The 23,630-nt window shown below is 30.4% G+C and overlaps 1 protein-coding gene across 1 annotated transcript in view; it reads left to right on the forward strand.

The window, feature by feature from the left end:
* LOC106786502 overlaps window positions 1-22,936 on the forward strand; it is a gene marked incomplete at its 5' end in the record, with an annotated part of 29,410 nt that extends 6,474 nt beyond the window's left edge. Inside the window, 12 exons of the mRNA XM_014747968.1 lie at window positions 10,824-10,887; window positions 12,977-13,257; window positions 14,319-14,382; window positions 15,005-15,100; window positions 15,315-15,415; window positions 15,532-15,663; window positions 15,788-15,961; window positions 16,063-18,024; window positions 18,115-18,265; window positions 18,355-18,477; window positions 18,618-19,019; window positions 19,541-22,936. Of these exons, the coding sequence (XP_014603454.1) occupies window positions 10,824-10,887; window positions 12,977-13,257; window positions 14,319-14,382; window positions 15,005-15,100; window positions 15,315-15,415; window positions 15,532-15,663; window positions 15,788-15,961; window positions 16,063-18,024; window positions 18,115-18,265; window positions 18,355-18,477; window positions 18,618-19,019; window positions 19,541-19,584 (3,594 nt within the window). The remainder of the gene's footprint in view (window positions 1-10,823; window positions 10,888-12,976; window positions 13,258-14,318; window positions 14,383-15,004; window positions 15,101-15,314; window positions 15,416-15,531; window positions 15,664-15,787; window positions 15,962-16,062; window positions 18,025-18,114; window positions 18,266-18,354; window positions 18,478-18,617; window positions 19,020-19,540) is intronic.
* Between the last annotated feature and the right edge of the window lie 694 nt (window positions 22,937-23,630).

The following is a 23,630-nucleotide window of genomic DNA, read 5'->3' on the forward strand; positions in this document are numbered from 1 at the left end:
ACAAACGACACAACTACATATATATATATATATATACACTTATATATATCTTTGAAGAAATAAATGAGAGAAAGAGAGAGAAAGAGAGAGAGAGAGAGAGAGAGAGAGAGAGAGAGAGAGAGAGAGAGAGAGAGAGAGAGAGAGAGATATTCGAAAATTAAATTAAATGTTTTACTCTTTTTCAATTTTATTTCTATCCGTTTTATATTTCTATTTGAAATATATTTATCTTTTATAATTGAACAAAATTAAGATTTTGTAATCAAATATTAATAGATTGATAGATTTGTTTTATTTAAAGTCTATTGGCCAAGTAATAAATGGATTTAATTTTACACGAAATTAATATTCTCTAGTATATAAATTTTACGGATTTATAAATAAGAAGAAGAAAAAGTAATAATCTGTAATATAATTTATACATAAAATATGAATATATATACATATATATATACATATATATATATTTTCTAATGCAAATAATACTTTTCCATTTAAAATATGTCATCTTATATTTCCTGTACCATTTATAACAAACTTTCCCCATCATTCGTTTTCCTTTTATCTTTCGAGGTCCTTATCTACGTGTCTTTTCCATTTCCTTTTCATTCATCATCTCTACTTTCTCATTCCTAATTTAACACACATTCAAATCTTCCAATAAATTATATATCATATAAAATATGAAAAAAAAATATATATTAATACGTTTTATTACAATTTATTGATCATAATAATTTTCTATCTTTTGTATTGTTTTATTATTAATAAACATTCTTATCTCAAAATCTTTCAAAATTAATACAAAATAATATATATACACACACAATAATATAATATATCTAATTAAATATAATTCAATTTTATATATTTAAATAGTGCTGCAACTAATTTAACAAATACCGTATCAATTAAATAAAATAACTAACTCGTTATAAATATTCTTCTTTTGAAAAATTTTTCTTTATTTCTTTCTCTTTATTTCTTTCTTCTTACTTTCTTTCTTACTTTTTATGCATTAAGAAAGATGGCCTCGCGAATATTGAGGTCTTTCTTTGCAATCGCATTCTCTGCTTGTCGTCGACGGTTTGCATAACGAGTAATTGTCAGCAGCACTTAACCTTAAGTCCAGGAGTATCAATTTGTCTTAGTACTGTAATTATTATACTAACATCTACGTCGATGAATCGCATTCATCGAGCTTCTTTCTTACGTGAACGGGGGAACTATGTTTCTGTCATATTTCACGACTCGATAAACTCGTCAAAATATCTGTGCTACTAATAAAACGATTTCACTTCGTATTATTTATTTATTTCATCTCTATTCACATAAAAGATAATAATAATCAATTCCAATTTATAAATATATAATATTATCTATCTTATTTAACACACACACACACAAAATTCCCTAGTCAAATGTACGAAGGATATACGAAGATTTTCTTGTCGTGTGAAAAAAAGAAAATAAAATAACAAAAAAAAAGAAGAAAAAGAATTCAAATGAAAAGCATAAAGGAAAACCTTTGATATGAAATTAATCATTTTCTTACTTTACCTTTTTCATTCCCATTGTGTTTCTAATAACAAATATCTTTTCTAATTCGACAATTAAAATGATCGTTCGATTAGAAACGAGAATAAAAGCCAATGTCTATTAATTAAAAGAAAAATAGGAAAAAGAAAGAAAAAAAAAAAAAAAAGGAAAGAAAAAAAGGGAAATGGAGGATTGAACGATAACATTTTTAATTGTAATAGACATTTTAATGACTTCCTAAATGATCTGACTAACGTAAAATAAATAGGGAGAAAAAGAAAAAGAAAAAATAAAATGATAGAACGAGAACCGACTCATTTTATAACTTCGTCTTTAATTAAACGAAAGAAAAAAAAAAATAAAAAGAGAGTAAGAGAGAGATGGAAAATATGCTTTTAAAAGCGTACTTTGAAATGATGTTAATAAGTCGGATTAAAATTGAACGTGTTTTCTCCGAGTTACGTTCTAGCTAGAATATTGTATCGTTCAACGCTCTTATATCTTCATATGTATCTCTCTCTCTCTCTCTCTCTTTTGTGATACAACAACAAAAATAATAAAAAAAATTCAGTAGCAAAAAATGTCGTAGCACTTGTGACGAAAGGAACGAGTCCGTGATTAACTCGTTGCAATGATTATTACACACCCATAAAATACACATATTCACAAACACACACACACATATATATATATATATATATATATATGGATAGTTAACGTATAGGTGCATTTATTATGCACTTATAAATAATTTGAGAATGTGTGGGTGCACTTTTTACACGTTCGTATAATAGCCGACAAACACACATATGAATATTTCGAACGTGTAGGTTGTATTTACGAGTACGATTTCTCTTTCTCTCTGGGTCTTTCTATTTGAGTACGATTAAGTATTGCATAGTTCGAAACGATGAACGTTATATTTAAACGACGAAGCCTAATTCTAATAAATATTTCAAATAAATTATTAGTCACGTGTACGTTGAAAACCTATCGTGATTTGTTAAGAACGTTATGACACGTGTGCATAACACATGGTACCATGTTTTAATTAAGTTTCTTAGCCTTGTCCAATTGCAAAATAACATCTGGCATTCGCGATACATACATAAATACATAGGATACATAAATATATATATATATATATGTATGTGTATGCATATATGTATATGTTTGTTCTCCTCTTATATCGAGAGAATGGAGGAGTATGCATATAATAGTAACTATCTAACGTAAAATTACGAGCACGTATTTTGTTTGTTTCTCAATCGCGTAGTAGACAATGATGACAACCAATTCTGACGACACAAATAACAAATCTACAAACACGCGCAAGAGATAAATTAAGTTTTTTCTTTTCTTCTTGCAATTCCATGCTATAAGTGATATCGAATGTTAATTGAAATCGTCAAAAGTTGGAACATTTAACTAAGATTTGCGATTACATACTTCATTCGTTTTTGTTATTTTTTATTCTGTGATGGATAAGTGAAATATAATGGTTTTTATTTTTTATTTGTTTGTTTTTGTAGAATTTTTTTGTCATCCTTTTCCTTCTTTTTCACAATACACGACAGTCGCGTTCGTTGTAAATAAATTTTTTTTTTTTTTTCTTTCAAACGTCTAATGTTTATCTAGAAAAATTAAAAGGAGAAATACTAATAATAAGAAAGAAAAAAAAAAAAAAAGTGTCGTTTCATAGCGTTTTTCTATGAATCGGTCTTACAACAAAGTGGTTATTATGAATACTTACTTATCTACGTTACTTCAGGCACTTATGAAAAGAAGAAAACGAAAAGATGTAAAAAGATGGTGATGAACGATCGTGAATAAATTTTACGGGATATATATGTATATACTTTTGAAGGAGGGGGAAAAAAAAAAAAAAAGAAAAAAGTAACTAACTAAAGGAGAAATAATCGATCTTAAATCTTTTTCGCCTATTTATATTATCATCATTATTTTGTCCAGAAAGTTAATCTTTTTTTCCTATACAAAAAAAATCCTGGTATATTTATTTTCTTTTTCTAAATCAATATACACATACCCAATATATTATAATAGATATGCTAAATTCTATTACCATAATGAATACGTACCTTTGTCTACATTTATGGTAAAAAAAAAAAAAAAGATATAAAATCTATGAATATGAATACATTTTTTTAAGATATATAACCAACTTTTAACAACGATTTAAACAAACAGAAGAAGAAGAAGAAGAGAAAACAATTCGTCCCAGCTTCATTATTTAATCGTCAAAATAAATATATCTTATTTAATAATCGTATATATATATATAAAATATAAAAAAATCATCGAACGAATAATTACTATACTTGATTATTTATATTATTTCTTATTTCTATACGTACATTTGTAGATATGTGTATACAAATTGATCATCTTTCCAACTGGGACGCATCCCCCGCGCTTAAAACGGGGTCGGGATTCTTGCAAAAATTCTTTTATTCGTTTCGTACGAATATTCCATAATAAAAGTAGAAACGGAAGAGGAAGAAGAAGAAGAAAAAGAAAAAGAAGAAGATAAAATGAGAATGAGAATGGATCGTGGCACCGATGACACCGATCGGAATAGAAAGCTCGAAATGTGGGTAGGGGATAGGGGGTAGGAGAGGGATAGGAAAAGATGTTTTCCCGTTTCTTTCTTTCTAACGCAGATAAAGTTGAATAAGAGGGTTTGCTCGTTTTCTCTTTTTCTCCTCCTCCTCCCCCTACCCCACCCCCATCCCAACGCACGGTTTGATCTCTCTATCTTTCTCTATTTTACGTCTTTTTCTTCCTCATCTCCCGGTGGTAACCAAACGCGTACATGCGCAGATAGATAGAAAAGAGGGTGACTCGACCTGGATTCCATGACACGTGAGGCGAGATTCCGTGACGTCACGGGACTAACTCCCTCCTACCCCCTAACTCCTACCCTCTTCTCACCGTTGAAACGTCTCGAGGCATTTCGGGCCGCGAAAATTCGCACAGTGGCCGTCAATCTTAAGTAGGGTTGGGAGGGGGATGGGGGGGAGGGGGTGGGAAAAAATGTGAGGTAAAGGGTGACAAGGGAGTTAAGATGGTGGAGGAGGGGGTGAGGGGGTGATGATGAGGACGCGTCGAAAAAATGGGGCCGAGCCCTCTCAAAAGCTTCCTCGCAATCGCGTTAAGTAGCTCTGACTACTATCGTTTAATGACGAACCAGAAAAAGAGAGAGAGAGAGAGAGAGAACTGGGCTGAGTACCAGAATGTTAAATTCAAGATGTAAAACGTGAGACGAAAAGCTAACTATCGATTCTTTTTTCTTTTTTTTTTTTTTTTTTAATGATATTTTATTTTTTTTTTTTTTTATTTATTTATTTTTTTCTTCCTGTTACTTTGTATCCTTTCCCGAGTATTCGCAAATATGTTATCATTTTATTTCATTAGAATCATCGAATGCGATCTGAATATATGCGAGAAGATAATCATAGATATTAGTATGTGTATTTAATTTATGCACATTACTTTCCAACACAATTTGAAATTGCCACGTTAAATTCCGAGAAACGGGATATTTATGAGAGAGAGAGAGAGAAAAAATAGGAATGTCTTCAGATTAACCGAGGTTGAGAGATCGAATCGTTAGGAATATGCTTAAATGTTGCATAATTATTCTATTTTATATTATGTCTTTTTGTGTTTCTTTTTTTATCTGTTTCAAATTGTTCCCTTTCCTTGGGGGAAGAATAAGAAAAAAAAAAGAAAAAAAAAAAAAAGCCAACCTGTCCTCGCGTATTCATTTTTAACGATGACGAAAATGTAATTCTATTCTTTTTTTTCGCCCCCCTTATTTCTCTTTCGAGTGTTTCTAATAGAATTTTTTTTTTTATTTTTCGTAGAAAAATTGACAAAGATGTTTTTAATTGAACGTAGAAACTGTACGCGATTTATCATCCTGGAGATAAGAAAAAGTCCCTTTTTAAAACATCATTCTAAGCTTGTTTTAATATTGTTGATATTGCAATGAGATATAAATAATATAAGCGTATAAAAAGAAAAAGTTTATCATTGAATTTAATTTGAATATAAATCAGCAAATTATTTATACGCGTGTAACATCGTAGACTCCGTCGAACCATTGAAAGTATTAAACCAGTTACAACATTATCAAGGTTCCGTTATTATCAGTACAAAATAGTGCATGTTAAATCCAGTTGATATCACTGTCTCTATCGTTGTTAAAATAATACTATATAACATATAATACGTTCGACGAATGTGTACGCACGACAAATGTCGACAAGTCCAATGAAATTAACTCATATTTTTTTTTTTCTTTTTTTTCCTTCTTTCTTACTTTCTTTACCCTTCCCTTATATATCCCTTTCAACGCATTTTTGTTAACAACGTCATTTATTCATTTATCTTTTTTTTTTTTCTTTTTTCAAAACACTTTAACCCAACGTTTCGATTCGTAATAAGATTGACAAAAATTCATCGATAAGGAATAATAAAAACGAACAAATTGGGGTTATTCGAAAATTATTGATTATATTAACTTACACAAATATTATTCACGTGTTTACTGATAATGGTATTGGTGCTCGGTGCTGCTGGTATTGATGATGATAATAATAATAATAATAATAATAATTAGAAACGATTAGCTTATTCGAAAATTATTGATTATACTTACAAATATTATTCACGTGTTATTGATAGTGGTATTGGTGGTGGTGCCGATGGTAAGGATGATGATGATGATGATGATGATTGTAATTGCGATGGTGATTGCTATGGTAATGGTAATGCCGGTGTTTCGTGCGTATATTCTAACGCACGGTACTACAATAAATCACGTCCGATTAATAGTGTTTTCAACGGAGACTGCCGTTTCTCTGTGGATCTTTCGCCGATCTTAATGGTCGTTTTCCGCTTTCGTAACTCGTACGCGAGAGATCGAGTTTAATCTTAGACAGATTTTACAGTTTGCAATTGTCGATTTATGTGAACAGATTGGGGTGTGGTGCTGGTGGTGGTGGAAAAGGGGAAGAAACAGTACTTTTATTTTGCTTTGCTTTTCTTTTTCTTTTTCTGTCTTCTATATATATACGATTTGGAATAAAATATGTTTATCATCTTTTAAAAAAACAAAAAACTAATACTAATAATATCAAGTATGTGTCGCGAGCGTATATAAGAAAATGATTATTGAATATTAATAATATTCTAAGATTCACACAACGTATGCATAGGCAAACGACAAAAATAATCATCGATCGATTTAATATTCAATAATCAAGAAGAAGATGCAGAATTATTTATTATCGTGCAAATTATATTTTGATTTTAACAATGATCGATTAAAATAAGCAATAATATGGATACGAAGAATATTTAATTATTCGAGAATGAAACGCGAAAAATCTTCGATCGAATAAATGTGCATGAGAAAATAAAACAATAAAATAAAAGATCGAACAAATTGGCAAGATTAGCATTCCGATAAATAATAAGTCGTTTCTTATAGGTATAAATTAATAGGTAACGTTAAAAATCAACACCACTTAGATTAATTAATATCTATATTTTTTTTCTTTTTATTAAAAAAAAAATTACATAATATACCGGTTGCACACGCGATCCTCCTCCGTGTCAGTTCTATTGTTTTAACATCGATTCTTCTTCCATCGTTTGCGAAAATATCGTTTACAAGCCGCTTATGGTCGTGCCAATCATCTTAATGATCTTTCGGAGGTTGGCCGCGAACCAACCAGAAGAGAGGAGTTTTCGATGTATCTTATATACATATATATAACACTGTTTAACCGTACCCCTAACGATATGCGCCTTTGCGAATGAGTTGCGAGTAAACAAACAGGAAAGAATTTAACGTTACTGCTTTTGCGCAGGCAGTATCCAGTACACTAACTACCGTTGTATCCTTGACTAAACCCGTCGTGGCTAATATTACTACGATCAGGGATACATATATTCAAGTATATGTGTGTGTTTGTGTGTGTACGTGTATGTATGTGTCTTTAGAAACGAGCAAATGCGCATGAGAGAGGAAAGATTATGTTGCACCAACTATATAACACATATAAGCCTTATTTTATTTTATATTTTTTTTGTGTGTTACAGATCATAAACGAAATATTTGAAACATTAAACGACGGAATTGTTTATTTCATTTGATTATTTTTCTTTTTTTTTTTCGTACACGTATCTCGGGGTAGTGGTAAATGTAGATTAAATGTAAGAAAGGCAGCTATGCGAGGTTTTAACGAAAAATTATAAAACATTTCTTTTATAATGCACGAATAAAATGCGCATATATGAGAGAGAGATTATGTTGCACCGATTGCAACGCAGGGCTTGTTTTTTTTTTCTTTTTATTATGTTGTCACGTATGTGTCATTTGTTTTTTTGATACAGTATATAGATATATTATATATAATGACACGAATAGGAAAGTGTATATAGACAGTGTACAGATAAATAGAACATTTCGATAATGGAATATGCGAATAGTAGAACGTTCGAATACTGGATAGTCGGATATTGGAGGTTTCACTATACCTGTCCTTATGGGGATGAATAAAAGTTGAAGAGAAATCACATAGTTTGTTAGTTGAGTTGATGCATGCATATATCCATATACATATATATATACATGTATATTTATACTTACATATGTACCAGCATTATTCATCGGTTTAAGAACTCGTGAAATTCAATAGGATGTCGACTGACTCATTGTTAGTAAAAGTAGAATCGGATTTTTTGTTCTCCTCAAACACAATTAAACGAGCTCGGAATCGGAGCCAAATACGTGATGTCCTTCAGATGAGTTCAACGAGATTTTTCTTTTCTCTTATCCTTTTTTTTCGCCATTCCTTTTATTTTCTTCTTTTTTCTTTTTGAGCGACGTTTGTTATAATAAAAAGAGAAAAGAAAAAATAGAAAAAAATATGAGAAAGATACTTTCAAAGGAATACATAAAACGGAAAGATGATATATATACTACTTTGATTGAGGTATTAGGTCGATACTTGAAAAATAGTTTCAATCGGGTCAGGTAGTCCTATTTGTGAAGAATAAGATCAAGATTTCCAGATAGAGATATAATAAGATTATATATATATATAAATTATTTTTAAAGAGATAGAACACAACAGTCCAAGAAAAATAAAGATAGACAAATTATATTTGTTTCAATAATTATATGAAAGTGAAATAATATCCAAAAATGATCTCTTTGAATCTTTAATATCGTATTAATTTATATCAAATGTTGATTATATATATATATATATATATTTGATTACATTGAAGTGGTTCTATTGTACACTTTGTCAAAAATAATTTCACGATTGACAGCGTCCTACAATTTTCTACTCCACTTTTCTTCTTTCTTTCTTAATTTATATAACGAAATAAAATAATAAAAAAAAAAAAATAAAAATATTACGCATTAAATTCAGAAATATATATAACCAAGAATCGATAGGAGTTCGTTCGTTCGTTCGTTCTAGACTACAAATAAATAATTCAAGAATTTATATGTTACCATCCATGATTTATTTCGTCGTGTTCGTAAAATACAGTTGAACAGTAAATATTGGAATAGTATTGTTTGGTCGATAGTGGGTGGGAACGTTTCTCTTTGGTTTTCGAACAAAAAGAGAATGAAGGAAATGGTGCTGTTTGTTAAGGGTTTATGGGGTGGTCAGAAAAAGGGTGTGCAGAAATAAAGTAAAGGTAATAGGAGATAAGAAAGGTCTAAGATAGAAATGGTTTCAGCTAAAAGGAATAAACGGATAAGAATATAGGATGGAAAACTAGAATTAATAGTCTTACAACGACCTATTCAATAATTACAACAATAACAATTGTTGAATTGTCCAGAAAGTGTGTTGAGATTTTAAGAAAATATTTTTATATTAAAAAATAAAATCATAATATCGAATAAGAATTTTTGCTAACGATTAAACAATATAATTATAATAATTAAATTAATATATTTAACCCATTTTTGCACACTCGAGACAATTTGATGTATTTCTAATTTGAAATGATTTAACATACACAATATAAAGTATATATTTTAATATTTTATATACTTTATATATCAACATCTTTATCGTGTTAATTAAATCGAGCAGTAACAAAGAACAACCTCTCGAGTATAATGGATTAATATTATAATAAATAAATATGATAATAATAGTAATTAGATAAAAATAATAATTAAAATGGGGGAGGGAAAGTGGAACATAAAAAATGGCCGACGACAGGAACATACTTTTAAATCTATCAATCTTTTAGCAATCGAATTGGAATTGGCATAGATATCACGTGTAGTCGTTAACTGTGTGAAATCTTGAACATCCATCCTTTTTCGTCATTGGTACGTCGACGATGATCATGTTCCAACGGCGAAACAGTATCGAGGGACCTCGAGATGAATACGAATTCAGGTCGGCCCATTTTGCAATTGGCAATCGGCCGGCGTTGGTGGCTTGAAAAGCCTGCCAACGAGTTCCAGTCGGTTTCTCTACATTGCCAGAAAGATTTTCATTCTTTTTCTTGCTTTTACTTCCATTCGTCATTTGCCTTAAGCCTTTTAAAGGGCCTCTTTTTTTTTTTTCTTTTAATTTTTTTCTCTTTATTTTTTACTGTTGCATTTTATATCTTATTGTTTTAACGTTTATATCTGACAAATTTTATACGATTACATTAATGTTTCATACGATTTAATGTACCTTATTATGATATAATACGCGTTGTATTATAATAATTATTGTAATTATGATTCGCGTCGTTTGGAAAGAAAAAAAAGATTGTTTGACATTTATTAATCTTCTTACATCAGATTGTTTTCATTGGTTTAGTTTGAAACGATCATTTTGGATCCTTGTTTGAATGAATTATTTTGATTATGTTATATACAATTATAAATATCACGTTGGTCCAACTTACTGCGGATAAATTTCAATTTTATTTTTATATATTGCAATATTGCGTCCCAGATTTTCAATGGGTTTCTTCGATAGAGTTAGATAAATAAAATATATATATATTTGGGGGATAAACCTAACGCGTAATATATTATGTAACCTTCCTTTTCTAACTTATATATATATATATATCGGAAAATAATCGTTATATCTATGCGGACTCATCGATATTGCAACGTTAGTGTCCTTCTTTGCGGTCGCTAAACTTGATTACAGATGATATCCTTGATAAAAATTCATATCGAATGAATTTCTTTTGTATTTTTCTTTCAGAGGCGGTCAGCCGAAATAACGGTGAATAGCGAGGAACAGAATGGAGTATATGTGCGAATCAGCGGTGAGTAAAATTCAATACTTTATGTTATGTATATGCATTTTACATTTTACAGTGTTTATATCGAATGACTATAGTAAATAAATACAATAAAAATTAATCAGAGAGATATTCCTAAATCCATTTTCATATTCTAGAATTTAATAAATAAAACAGAAATTATTATATAGTTTAATATAATTATTATTTATTTTTAAAAAGTTCACATTACGCGTCAATGAAAAATAACAAATATAATATTAATTACTATTTCAATTTTATAATTATTAAAAATATTTGTTCAATCGCATATTAATAAATATGAACAATGAAAAAATAATCTATGTAGGTTGATTATTTAAAAAAATTAAAAAATCTTTGATAATAACACTCGTACGATTATAATCGTGAATATTTAATATGCATATTAAACACTTATAATAGAAGATGAAAGCGCATCGGCCCCGGTGGTTGCAAGTGCATTTTAAATTATGTAATGAGATCTATAAATAAGATAACTCACATAGAACGAACGCTTAGGACCTTTTAACGTCATGTTGCAATTAACTGCAACACAATGGATCGCGACTGGGACTAATACAAGAATGTGTACATGTATTTGTATACCTATACAACTTAACATAACATCCTTGACACGTATCTTGACATGTTCTTTTTGTTTTTAATCTTATAAAAATAATTTATATTTTCTCTCTTTCTCTCGATTCTTTTTTTAGACTGAAACAATTTAAAATTCGTACATAGTCATCTATCAAAATTTAATTATATTAAAATAATAATAATAATAATAATATATCATTACAATTTATTACGAATTTGATATAGATTGAATTACGATTTTTAATTGATAATAAATTTAAATATTTTTCCGATCGAAATGAAAATTCTTCTCTGTTGTTAATTTTTCTTCTTTTTATATATTCGACTTTGTATGTATTAACAAAAAAGTTGTTGTTTTGAAACACCTTTAATCTCGTTTACTTGCCGACAAAGTTAACCAGACCGCGTTGAAATAGACACGCTTCGCTAAAATTACAAACCGCACGTCTATTCTGAAAATCTCTCAGATTGCAGACAGATTCAACGACCCAAGAGAAACAGAGAAAGAGAGAGAGAGAGAGAGTTGGTGAGAAAGAGAAATAGTGAAAGACTTTACAATTTACGTAGAGAATATCATCACATTCGTGCACACGAGAATGAATCGTAGGTTGAAAATAAAATATATCTCGCGTGTCGGTATATCTTGTAAATATTAATATTTGTTAGATAAATATTTTCACACACAAAAGAGATAAGAATACAAAAAAAAGAAAAAAAAAAAACAATGCACTAGAGATTTTAACGAGTGTTATCGATAAGGATAAATTCTGAATAAAGATGATGATAATAAGCTTAATAATAATAATCGTTTAAGCATATTATTAATTATTATCTGTGCGTGGGTTGCATTATTGCATACAACAGTGGCTTACTGCGATTCACATTTGATCAATTGTTGACAAATGACACGCGTAGGTTGAAGGATGCTTTAAGCTTTTATGGCCTTGACTTTATATTAGCCATTGTTTTTTTCTTTTTTTATTTATAGTGATTTTATATGTGGGTAGTATGTTTTTTTTTATATACCATATATATATATATATATTACTACATAACATTAGATAATTTTGTTTTAATTACAAATATTATATATTATTTACGCAATTATATTCGCAAATAAAATAAGGATGATCCAAAAATCGCTGGGATTATTTAAAAAGATCATAATTCATTTACGTATTAAAGGTTAACATTTATTACGTTATAAACAATAGACATAATTTCTTGTAAATGATAATTTAATTAATATTTTTTCTTTTTTTTTTTAAATAATGTCCATCAAATAATAAGTCACCATTGTATTCTTTACAATGGAGGACTACTTTTTTAATGGTTGTATCTAATTACTTTTAAACAATCCTATTATTATTTTACAATTATAATTAAATTTTGTTCATTATAACATAGATTAAAATGATAACATTCGCGTTATAACATTATGTTAATTAACAAAAAATTAATAATTAATGACAAATATGAATAATACACACAGCGAATGTTTTTATTCAATCGAGAACAGAAGATGCCGCAATACCATCAAACGAATCAACGGATGACGTCAAGTTGCAACCAGAGGAACCGGAAGCAGCATCCACGAGACGTTTATCGGACGTCGACCGAATTTTATTGGAGAGTTTGGACATTACACGATCCAGGATAAAACGTACCGGCAGATTTTTAACTATGCATAAAAGAAGACGTAAAAGGTTACTCACAAGATCTCTCAATCAAGAACCAGCTATATTGGATGACATTTTTCATGGTCTAGTTCAGGTGAGATACGAATATTATTTATCATTTTTTATTTCTCTCTCTCTCTCTCTCTCTCTCTCTCTCTTTCTCTCTTTCTCTCTCTCTCTCTCTTTTTCTCTTTTTCTCATTTTTTTCTCATCACGCAAACAAACTTTTCCATCCGTTGCACATACACACACGCATACACAACGCTCACGTTAAAATCGCTTCGCGAGATGCTCGTTAAATGCAACACGGTAGTAAATACATTTATTTTTATTTTTTCTCTTTTTCTTAAATTTATTTTCAACTTTTGCCTTTTTTTTTTTTTTTCTTTTTCTTCTTCTTCTTCTTTTTTTTTTTAACACCTTGTTAACACAGAAAGAAACGAGACAAAACGATAATAATTATTTATAACCGTGTGTGTGTGTGTGTGTGCGTGCATGCGTGTTCATACGCGTGCATGTATATTTACACTTGGAAACACGCGTATAGACATTTTACCTCGGACGGAAAATTTTATTCCATTAAATGTCTTTAATTAATAAAATAGTAGATCTATTTATTCCGATTAGTGAAGCGAGATATGTAAATGTGTGTGTGTGTGTGTGCGCGTAATACGTAAATTTAATTACATTATGGCGAACAATACTCTCCACTATCGGCAACATATCGCGTTAAATTTCATCTTACCGAATATTCATTCGAGATAACTAAATAAACAAACCGATTTTCTCGTTATTTATTTCAGACGCATGCTATTTTCTCACGCAAAAAAAAAAAGAAATTGTATTAATTATTTATTAATTGCTTAAAAGGAAGTAAAAATATTAATTTCACGATATTATCGCGAATACTTTTTATACACATCGTTATAAGCGTGTAAAACAACCCTTAAGAGCCAACCTTCCTTCCCACCCTAACCAACCAACCCCACCCAACTCCATCCCTAACCATCTACTCCTCTTTCATCCGTTCGTGTATTTTAATAATTCTCCTATCTACTATTTTCTTTATTAATTAATGCTATTATCACATCTCTTATCTTCTCTATTCAAGCTCTAACTCTTTCTATTTTTTTGTTTCTCCGTTATTTCTTACAGTGTATTTTGCAAAAAGCCGGAAACTGGCGATTTAACGCTTTCACGTTGGAAACAGTGACGGGTGGTGAGTGACAGGCGAAAATTGCTTTTTCTTCATACAATTTTCCTTCGAACACGTTATCATATTATATATATAAAATTTTCTAAACTTAATATATTATAATAATTATTCATAGGTCGCGGTAACTATCTGTTCGTTTATTAAAAAAGAAAAATACTCTTCGGAAAGAAATTTATATATATATATATATATATAAACGTGAATACGATAAATAACAAATTTTATTTCTATAGAAATAATAATGAATTTATAATAAATATTTATCGAGAGTATATTATTTAAACTTGAGAATTTTCTTTTGAATAAAATCAAAATTAAAAGTAAAATTTTCTTACTTTTTTTTTTTTTTTTTTTTTTTTTTTTTTTTTTTAAACGAAGATTCCTGACCTTTGATATTTAGAAATGTATTTATAACGTATCATATCAAACATCTTGTTAATGGAAATCTCAAAGGATAGGAATCATTTTTTATACTAAGATCGATCTTCCATTCTATTATTATAGTTGTTATATATTATAATGTCAAATCTAATTTTAGTAAAAGCATGCTCTAGTTTTTAGACAATATTCTTTGATTTCACATATATTTGTAATATACGGTTATACGATGGATTTGATTTTTCAGGACGTTCTCTGCCAGTATTATGCGTTCATCTCTTTCATTGGTACGGGCTTCTCGAATATTTTCATTTAGACGTCGTCACGGTATGGAAACTCTTCGGTAAGAATTAAATTAATCTACGGAATGTTCTGTAATTGTGATCCAGATACAAGGTTCCAAGGATTGATTACACGTGAAAAAAATTAACAGTCGTAGTATCATTCATTGTTCGTTTGTACGCTTGTTGCAATTATGGAACATTCTGTTTATTGCGAAATAATTAAATAAATAAAGAAAAACGTTCTGATCTTATCTTGCGATTTTGCAATTGAAGCTTTTATCGAAGAGGGTTATCACAGTACAAATCCTTACCACAACAGTATACACGCTACGGATGTGACTCAGGCCATGCATTGTTTCCTCCAAGAAGAAAAAGTGAGTGTTCGATTGATGATCCTCTTAAACAAAAGTTTTTTCTTAGAATCTTTGTTATTAAGTTTTTGTTTTTTTTATTATTGACGATTAAATTGATTTATGGCATGGAATTGCAGATCAGAACGCACTTAACCCATTTAGAAGTTATGGCTTCCTTGATAGCTGCGGTAACGCATGATTTGGATCACCCGGGTGTAAATCAACCGTTCCTTGTAGCAACGAGCAATCATCTGGCTGCATTATATCAGGTGAAAATAACTCTCCATGATATGGAGAAATATCAAATGTATAAAACGAATTTCGACGATTCGTCGTTCCAGAATATCCAGTGTATTCCACAATATACGTGAAATCTTCGCTCATTGTCTTCAGAATACGTCGGTTCTGGAGAATCATCACTGGAGGTCAGCCATCGGATGTCTTATAGAAAGCGGTGTATCCGATCAACTACCAGTTGACATAAGATCGGAACTTCAAAATCATATCAGTTCGTTGATTTTGGCTACGGATATCACTAGACAACAGGAATTCCTTACACGTTTTAGGGTAAATTTATTTGTTCTATGTCATTTTATCATGAAATATCAAGAAAGTTGATGATAAGTTATATGTTTAACTATGTTTCGTATTTGTTTTACTTTTTCCAGCATTACCTGGATGAAAACACATTGGATATGAGGAAATCGGATAATCGTCATTTTATATTGCAGATAGCATTAAAATGTGCGGATATATCGAATCCCTGTAGGCCCTGGGATATATCAAGGAAATGGTCCTATAAAGTTTGCGAAGAATTCTTTCGGCAAGGTGATTACGAGCGCCGTTTAAATTTACCGGTAACACCCTTGTGCGATCGGCACTCGACAAGTATTCCAAAGATTCAAGTTGGATTTTTCAAGTTCGTCGTAACCCCATTGTACGAGGAATGGCATCGTTTTCTTGGCGATGGTCTCAGCGTTTCTTTGATGGAATATCTACGTAGTAATCAAAAGAAATGGGAAATCCTTATCGTTCAAGAAACTGCCGAAGATACAGAGATTGAAATTTCAGAGTTAGAGGAGATTGATGTTATTAGTTCTGGGGAGGAACTAACTGTTGAAGATGATTCAGGAAGCATAGATTTATTGATTCCAACGACATACATACAAGGTGCTCGAAGGCCCAGTTTACCAGGAAAAGCTATATTTGGTCGAGTTGATAGACGTCATTCTGTACCTCTCAGCGTATCAAAGCCGTTATCCTTATCGATTCAAAATTCAGATAGGAGGGTTAGTTTCCCGAACGAACGCGGTAATAAATCAAAGAATCATTCAATCAAATTGAAGGATATACATCTTTTGGACCCGAGTACGTTGTCATTGTTATCGTCTAAAAATAGTATTACCGGTGAAACGTCAGAAAAATCAACTGTTACGGAGAGACCGGTCAGCGCAGAAAATCTTTTACCCGAACCCAGTATAGCTAGTATAACAAACAGTAGCGAAGCATCGAGATTAAGTACGGTCCTTCAGTCAGACAATCAGAAAGTTGGTATTGGCAGTGGTGGTGGTGGTGGTGGTGGCGGTGGTGGTATGCAAACTAAACAATTGACAAGGCAACAAACTTTCCCACCGTTACAACCATACGCAAGAATGAGATATATGTCGGCCACGGCTGAATTGTCACAATGTTACACTCAGGTTCTAATGGAGACCGATAGTATTTCCAGTTCTTCTTTGAGTCCAACCAAAGATAAATCTTGTTCTGGTGGTCGTTGCGGTACACCACCCGTACTCGACGCGGATTTTATTTCCCTGAAAAAAACGAACGGCGTTAAGTCATCGAAGGAATCTCTTTCCTCGGATATATTGAACAGAAAGAGACCGTCCGTATTTACGGAATTAAATAGGCAAAAACTCGAGTCTGGTCTTAGCGTTGAACATCCGCGACGACATTCGATGCAAGTCGCTCGTAACGACGATTTAAACGCGACTAAACAAACGCGAAACAAACGACCATCCTCGGCTCAGGAAATTGACTCCACGGAAGTGTTTTATGCTTCATTAACTGGCTCGCACAGCAATAAGGATTCGACTAGTGATATGCAAAAGATAGAATCCAACTTGGAGATTAAGCCTAGTACGACGAAATTACCTTCCGAAGAAATACGTAATATTTTGGCTAATAAAATATCCGAACAACATACCTTAGTTCATCATCATAATATTCAAATTAAGAACACGGATTCGGAATTACGTAGATATTCAACACCCGTAACTGAACCTAAACCATTGACTGATAATACCGGTAGACGATTCACTACGATACCTGTGTCTTCTGAGCTTCCCACTCACAAATTTTTCATCGGCAGCCCACCCGACTCCCCTCCACGGGTTCAAAGTGTATCCTCTTCGAGCGATAGTGGTAGTGAACCAAAAAAAAATATCGGTGATTCCGCTATCGGTGAAAGTGTAGTAACCCCAAGTAACAAAAAGGATTTTGATTATGTGAGAGAAAAAGTTTTAAAAATTGCCAAGCTAAATTTCGATATGCAAATGAAAGAGAATGTCGATCCACGAGGCGTCGAAGAATCTAGCAAAAATATCGCTTTATCGCGGAAAAATAGTCAGGTAAGAGTTTGTTTTTGGATTCATTAAAAATCTGTTCAAAAAAAAAAAAAGAAAATAATCAACGATTGTTATTATATGTAACATGTTTAGGGCTTGGAAAAGAGACGTGGTTCAGCACCAGTAGCGTTATTATCGAGATTAGATGATTTAACAATGACTTCTGTGCAGCCAAAAGTAGATCATAGTTGCAGACGTGGTTCTGTACCAATCGACATTACTAGGCATCAAGATAGTTCAACAAGTATTATTTTCAAATATATATATAATAAAAATACAATATGAAAACTTGGATTATAAATATTTTGACAAATAATTTTATATTATATTTAGAAGCAGGATTAATTCGTTTAGCATTGGGACCACGAGAAGAAAATCTTCCCGCACCCAGAAGAGCTAGTCTTCCGCAGGAAGCTGCACTGAAGAATATTCTTGGCAATGTGTTTTCCTTATCCAGTGCGTATTTTTTTAACAAAAAATCTATTCTCTCATAACTTTTATATATGTGTGCACGTATTACGCATCTATATATGTTATGCATTTTAATTACAATTAATTTTCTTTTTTTTTTTTTTGTTTCTTTTTATATATTTCAGATGAAAGAGAAAATTGTCCATTGATAAATAATAACAATAACAATAACAATAATACAGAAAGTAGTAACAATAATGGAACAAACAAAGTATTTGATATTGCTGCACCTGGTCCTGGTATGCCATCACCTAGGAGAGGTTCAATACCTGCGGACATGTCTGAGTTACGACGGGAATTATTCAGCAAAAGTGGTAACGTCAATGGAAAACCTCGTAACCGGAAGAAATTAAAGAGAAGAAGTAGCGGCGGACCAGAGATGTTCGCAGGAAGTATCGTTGAAGGAAATGACATCGGAACGTCCCATAAATGGAAAAGAGAACTTGGAAAGAGAGATTCTGTTCCTGAACCACTCGTTAAACGGCGAGGTTCACTGCCCCTAGATATGGTGGCCGCTTCTCATGCTGGTCGGTACAACCATAGATAGAAACAAAAAATATAAAAAGGAAATAGAAAGAGAGAGGGAGAGAAAAAGAGAGAGAGAGAGAGAGAGGAGAAATTTATAGTACAAGTCCCTACACGCGTTTTACAATTATTTTCTAAGATAGTATATATTTCGAAATAATACTCTTTTGTTTATTATTTAATTTTGTTTCTTTTATTTACTTCATCTTTCGCGAAATAATATATATTTTTTTAATTATTTATTATTATTAAAAAAAATATAATGGTTAGACCGTTAACAACTAACCATTAAAATTATATATATATTCTCGTTGTTATTATTATAATTATTATAATAATTATTATTATTATTGTCATTATTAATTTTTATTGTTAATATTATCATTATATATCATTATCATTATTATTTATTTATTATTATGATTATTATTAATAAGACCCCCACGACCGATAATGCACTTTCGTAAGAATAGGAAATCCATCGTAGGTTGGATCTGACGGAATCGCTATCTATGTATGACAGGATCAGCATCAGGAGTCCGAAGATCCAGCCTGTGGAGGTTTTAGGTAGAAAGAGAAGAATCCACCGATGGTACCAACAACGTCATCAACATCGGTCGACCAACACGATGCAACTCTTTCTTTGGAGTACCAGCACTCCACTGGTGACATTTGGTTCTTGAATTGAATGATCGGATATGAAGCAAGTATATTCTTCTAACCCATGACGCGTGTTAAACATGAACAAGTGCAAGTTCTATAAACACTCAGCCAAAATATTGACATTAGTTGTTACACAGCAGCAGTAGCAGCAGCAGCAACAGCAGTAAAAAACAATAACAAGGTTTTAATGGAATTCTATTTTCGTTGTGTGATGATAATGATGATGATGATAATTCAAGTTATTATGATGATCGTATTGAAATTATAGTAGTAATCTTACGTTTCTTCCTACTACAAAACAATATAAATCAATCAAAAGCATGCGTTGTAAAACGTATTTATCGGTTTCAAATATTGTATATTTGCATTGTTGAGATTTAACATTGTGAAAATATGAAATAATGATCGAATTAGGGAGGGAGAAAGAGAAAAAGAGAGAAATACGATCATGAGGATGACTAGGGAAAAAAGCAGAGAGAGAATTAAACGAGTGATAATATTATTGAAGTCTTCCTTGCGCCTATATGGAAGAAAAGCAAAAACAAAATAAAATAAAATAAAATGTTCTCACTAAGGGAAACAATGTGAAACTTAATAATGTGCGTGTCACATTAATTGGTGCCATACGCCAAATTTTGCTAAGATACCGCTAAATAATACAGTTGTGTGATCTGGCAAAAGAAGAAGAAAAAAAAAATAAACTCTTACATTAGTACGCAATTGCGTGCCCGCAGCTCAAGTCAAATATGATACAATGAATATGCTCGTGTGTTTATTAAGAATTTAAAAAGAATAAAACAAATTATATATACAGTCATACACAGGGTTCAATATGACGATTTTAATAATAATAATAATGAAATAATAATAATTAAAAAAAAAAAAAATTAAAAAAATATAAAAAATAAAAAAAGCCTAGATACGGAGAAGAAGAAAAGACTGGTAGAGAAACTCTCTCGACGCTATAGAAATAGACGATTTAATGAAAGAATGTAGATTGAGAAAAGCGAAGCGTGATATCTTCGTTTATTATTATTATTATTATTATTATTATTATTATTATTATTATTATTATTATTATTATTATATAATAGAGTTATAGTTAAATTTTTTATTATAAAATAAATAATTCTGCTAAAAAGCCGGAGTAATATTATTTGCGGTTGATTGTTTTGAACGAGCCTTAAATTGATTGCAATTGACTTTTGTGGATTCGAATTTGCTATTTGAAGTTATACATTTTTGTTCACTTATTAATAAATGTATGTGTGTGTATATTAAAAATATAATCACACAAGAGAGGCAAGTTCATCCGATTTCTTATATAATTGAATAGTAGCATCTAACGTAAACGTAAAACAAAATAAAACAAAAAAAGCTATTCAAGCTCGTTTTCATATGGATATATACTTAATCGTAGAGGGAAGAGGGGAAAGAAAAATTATTTCCTTTTACCATCCAAATACCAGGAGTAAAAAAAGTTGGTAGACATTCCGCTGGAAAAAGTAGTAGTATACATTGTATAAAGTAATGTTTAAGAGTGTATTATAGTAATTACTAGTTATAAAACTAATACTATATTGTCATCATTGATTTTCATCATTCTCATTGTCATAGTCTTATCATTATATTGTAATTACAAACAGTATCTCGAAGATGTGTTAGCATAGATAGACATTGGAAGTATAAATTATAGTACGACGAGTATGATTCATCTTGAAATTAATTAGTGAATGAATTGTTTTAATGATTTCTTAGCAATAAAAAGAAAAATAAGAAAAATGTTATCAATATTAAATTCGCAGTACGTGAATTAAGTATTACATATATTTAGGACAAGTGGAAAATGTTTGTAAAATTAAAACCTTTGAGAAGCATTAAATTTTTTAGTACAAATTATATTTAATCATAGCATGACGAAATTTACAGTTAAATTATCCTTATATATATATCTACATGTCCGTGTAAGGTTATTTTAGAAAAATTTCAGTTTATTAACGATGATTAAATCTAACTATTATATACAATCATGAATAAGCAAAAACGACGCTAAGAAGAATTAGAAATTCTCTTTGCATGTACTGCTATAGCCTGCCATTCTTCGACTTGTCTGAAAGTAAAGTAACTATACTACTACATCACTGAACATTAAGTGAAGAATAACATTTTATGAATTAACAACTAATCAAACTAATAATTGCTATAATCATTGACGTACCTATAAGTAGAATATCCATTTCCCCTCAAAATAAAATAAAACCTTCTTACCAATGCTTAGCCGATCTTATCTAATAAAACGTTCGTTCTTTTTTTGATGCAAAGTCTGTTAGTGCTTTGGATGTACCTTTACCTTAGAATGCTAAAAGTTCACATTAGTAAAAATAATTACTACATTTTATTCGAATACATGTATTTTCATTTGTCCTTTTGTATACCAAGACTGGTAAACGCACATTTAATTTTTTAACAAATTGCATGGTCAGACATTGCATCAATAAACGATTGCATTAATACACACATTAACATTTAAATATATTATAATACTACTAGTCTTTCTCAAATATTGAATTAACGTTGTATGTATATGATATATACACGATGATAGTAAGAGAAAGCATAGACGAAGATTTCACTGAAAAAAGGAAGAAAAAAAAAATTCATTTTCTAACTCATAAGAAATTTGTCTTAACCGATAGACCAATGAAATGGGACTAACCAAATATTCATTGTGGGAAATGATAATTAATTAAAGTTGCCTGAAGTAAATATGAAACCTATAAATGACCATTCTGTCCAATTACTACTTTTTGAAAATTTTATGTCATATAGATATACAAATTACCCTCTACAGTGTATTATTATTTTTCCATTTCAGCATTGCATGAAAAGAATTTCGTAAGGATAAAAATGCCAAGAAATTTTTTTTATTACCTAAAATAAAAGGATTCCTACACATCCAATTTTCTATGATCAAATAATGATAAATTGTAATCACGCATATATAACAGTGTATGCATACGATACGTTTTATTTGTAATTACAAAATTTGGTATAACTGTTTACATTTATATAAATAATTTATGTCAAAAATATATCGTATCCATCATCCCCCAGTTCTTATAAAATTTATCTAAAGATGTGAATATTATCATTACTATAATGAATTTTGTATACGACAGTGCACATAAATTTCACTATTCAAAAAGTAGCATTATCTATGTCTCATTGTACAAGTGTTCCGACTAATTGCTATGAAAAAAAAAAACTAATCTTCTCTCCTGTAATTTTTCTTCTCGAACAATGATCATTTAGTCGTATAAGATAGTTTAATATTCATAATGCTGGATATTTAATTTTCAGCAAAATGTTTTGTGAAGACTGTATACGATATTGAGTAAATGCATATGAGTCCTGAATGAACTATTCGATATCTGCGATCGTCAGATTTTCATTTACTAAAGTGTAGTCGTAATTATTTACCATCTTTTTTTAATAAAAATAGATTATACGGATTAGACTTGGAATTTTTTGCCATGCAACAATTGGAAATAATTGGTTATACATGTTTTACCAATAGAATTATTAATAAAAAATTACCAAAATATTATTTGGACGTTCGACAAGAATAAAAGTATTGGATGGTACTTCGATATATCATTGAAATCGTTACATACGCATTGACGAACGTAATTACACAATATCATAAATAAATAACTCTATAAATATATGTTAACTCAAATAATGCTACGTGCATAGTTATTGGTGTTATGGTAATATTTATCGCTCTAATAAAATGACTCATTAAAAAAGAGGGACAAAATTTCTACACGATTTGCAGTATTCGAAAAGTCAATTAAACAAGAAACAATTTGTATGTAATGAGTTTGTTGAACAACAAGAAAGTCACTATTGTATTTTCTATATAATGTTAATTGTAGATAGCTATTAAG

This window comes from Polistes canadensis, unplaced genomic scaffold, assembly GCF_001313835.1.
Source record: "Polistes canadensis isolate GaletaPanama2010 unplaced genomic scaffold, ASM131383v1 scaffold_3, whole genome shotgun sequence".
NCBI lineage: Eukaryota > Metazoa > Arthropoda > Insecta > Hymenoptera > Vespidae > Polistes > Polistes canadensis.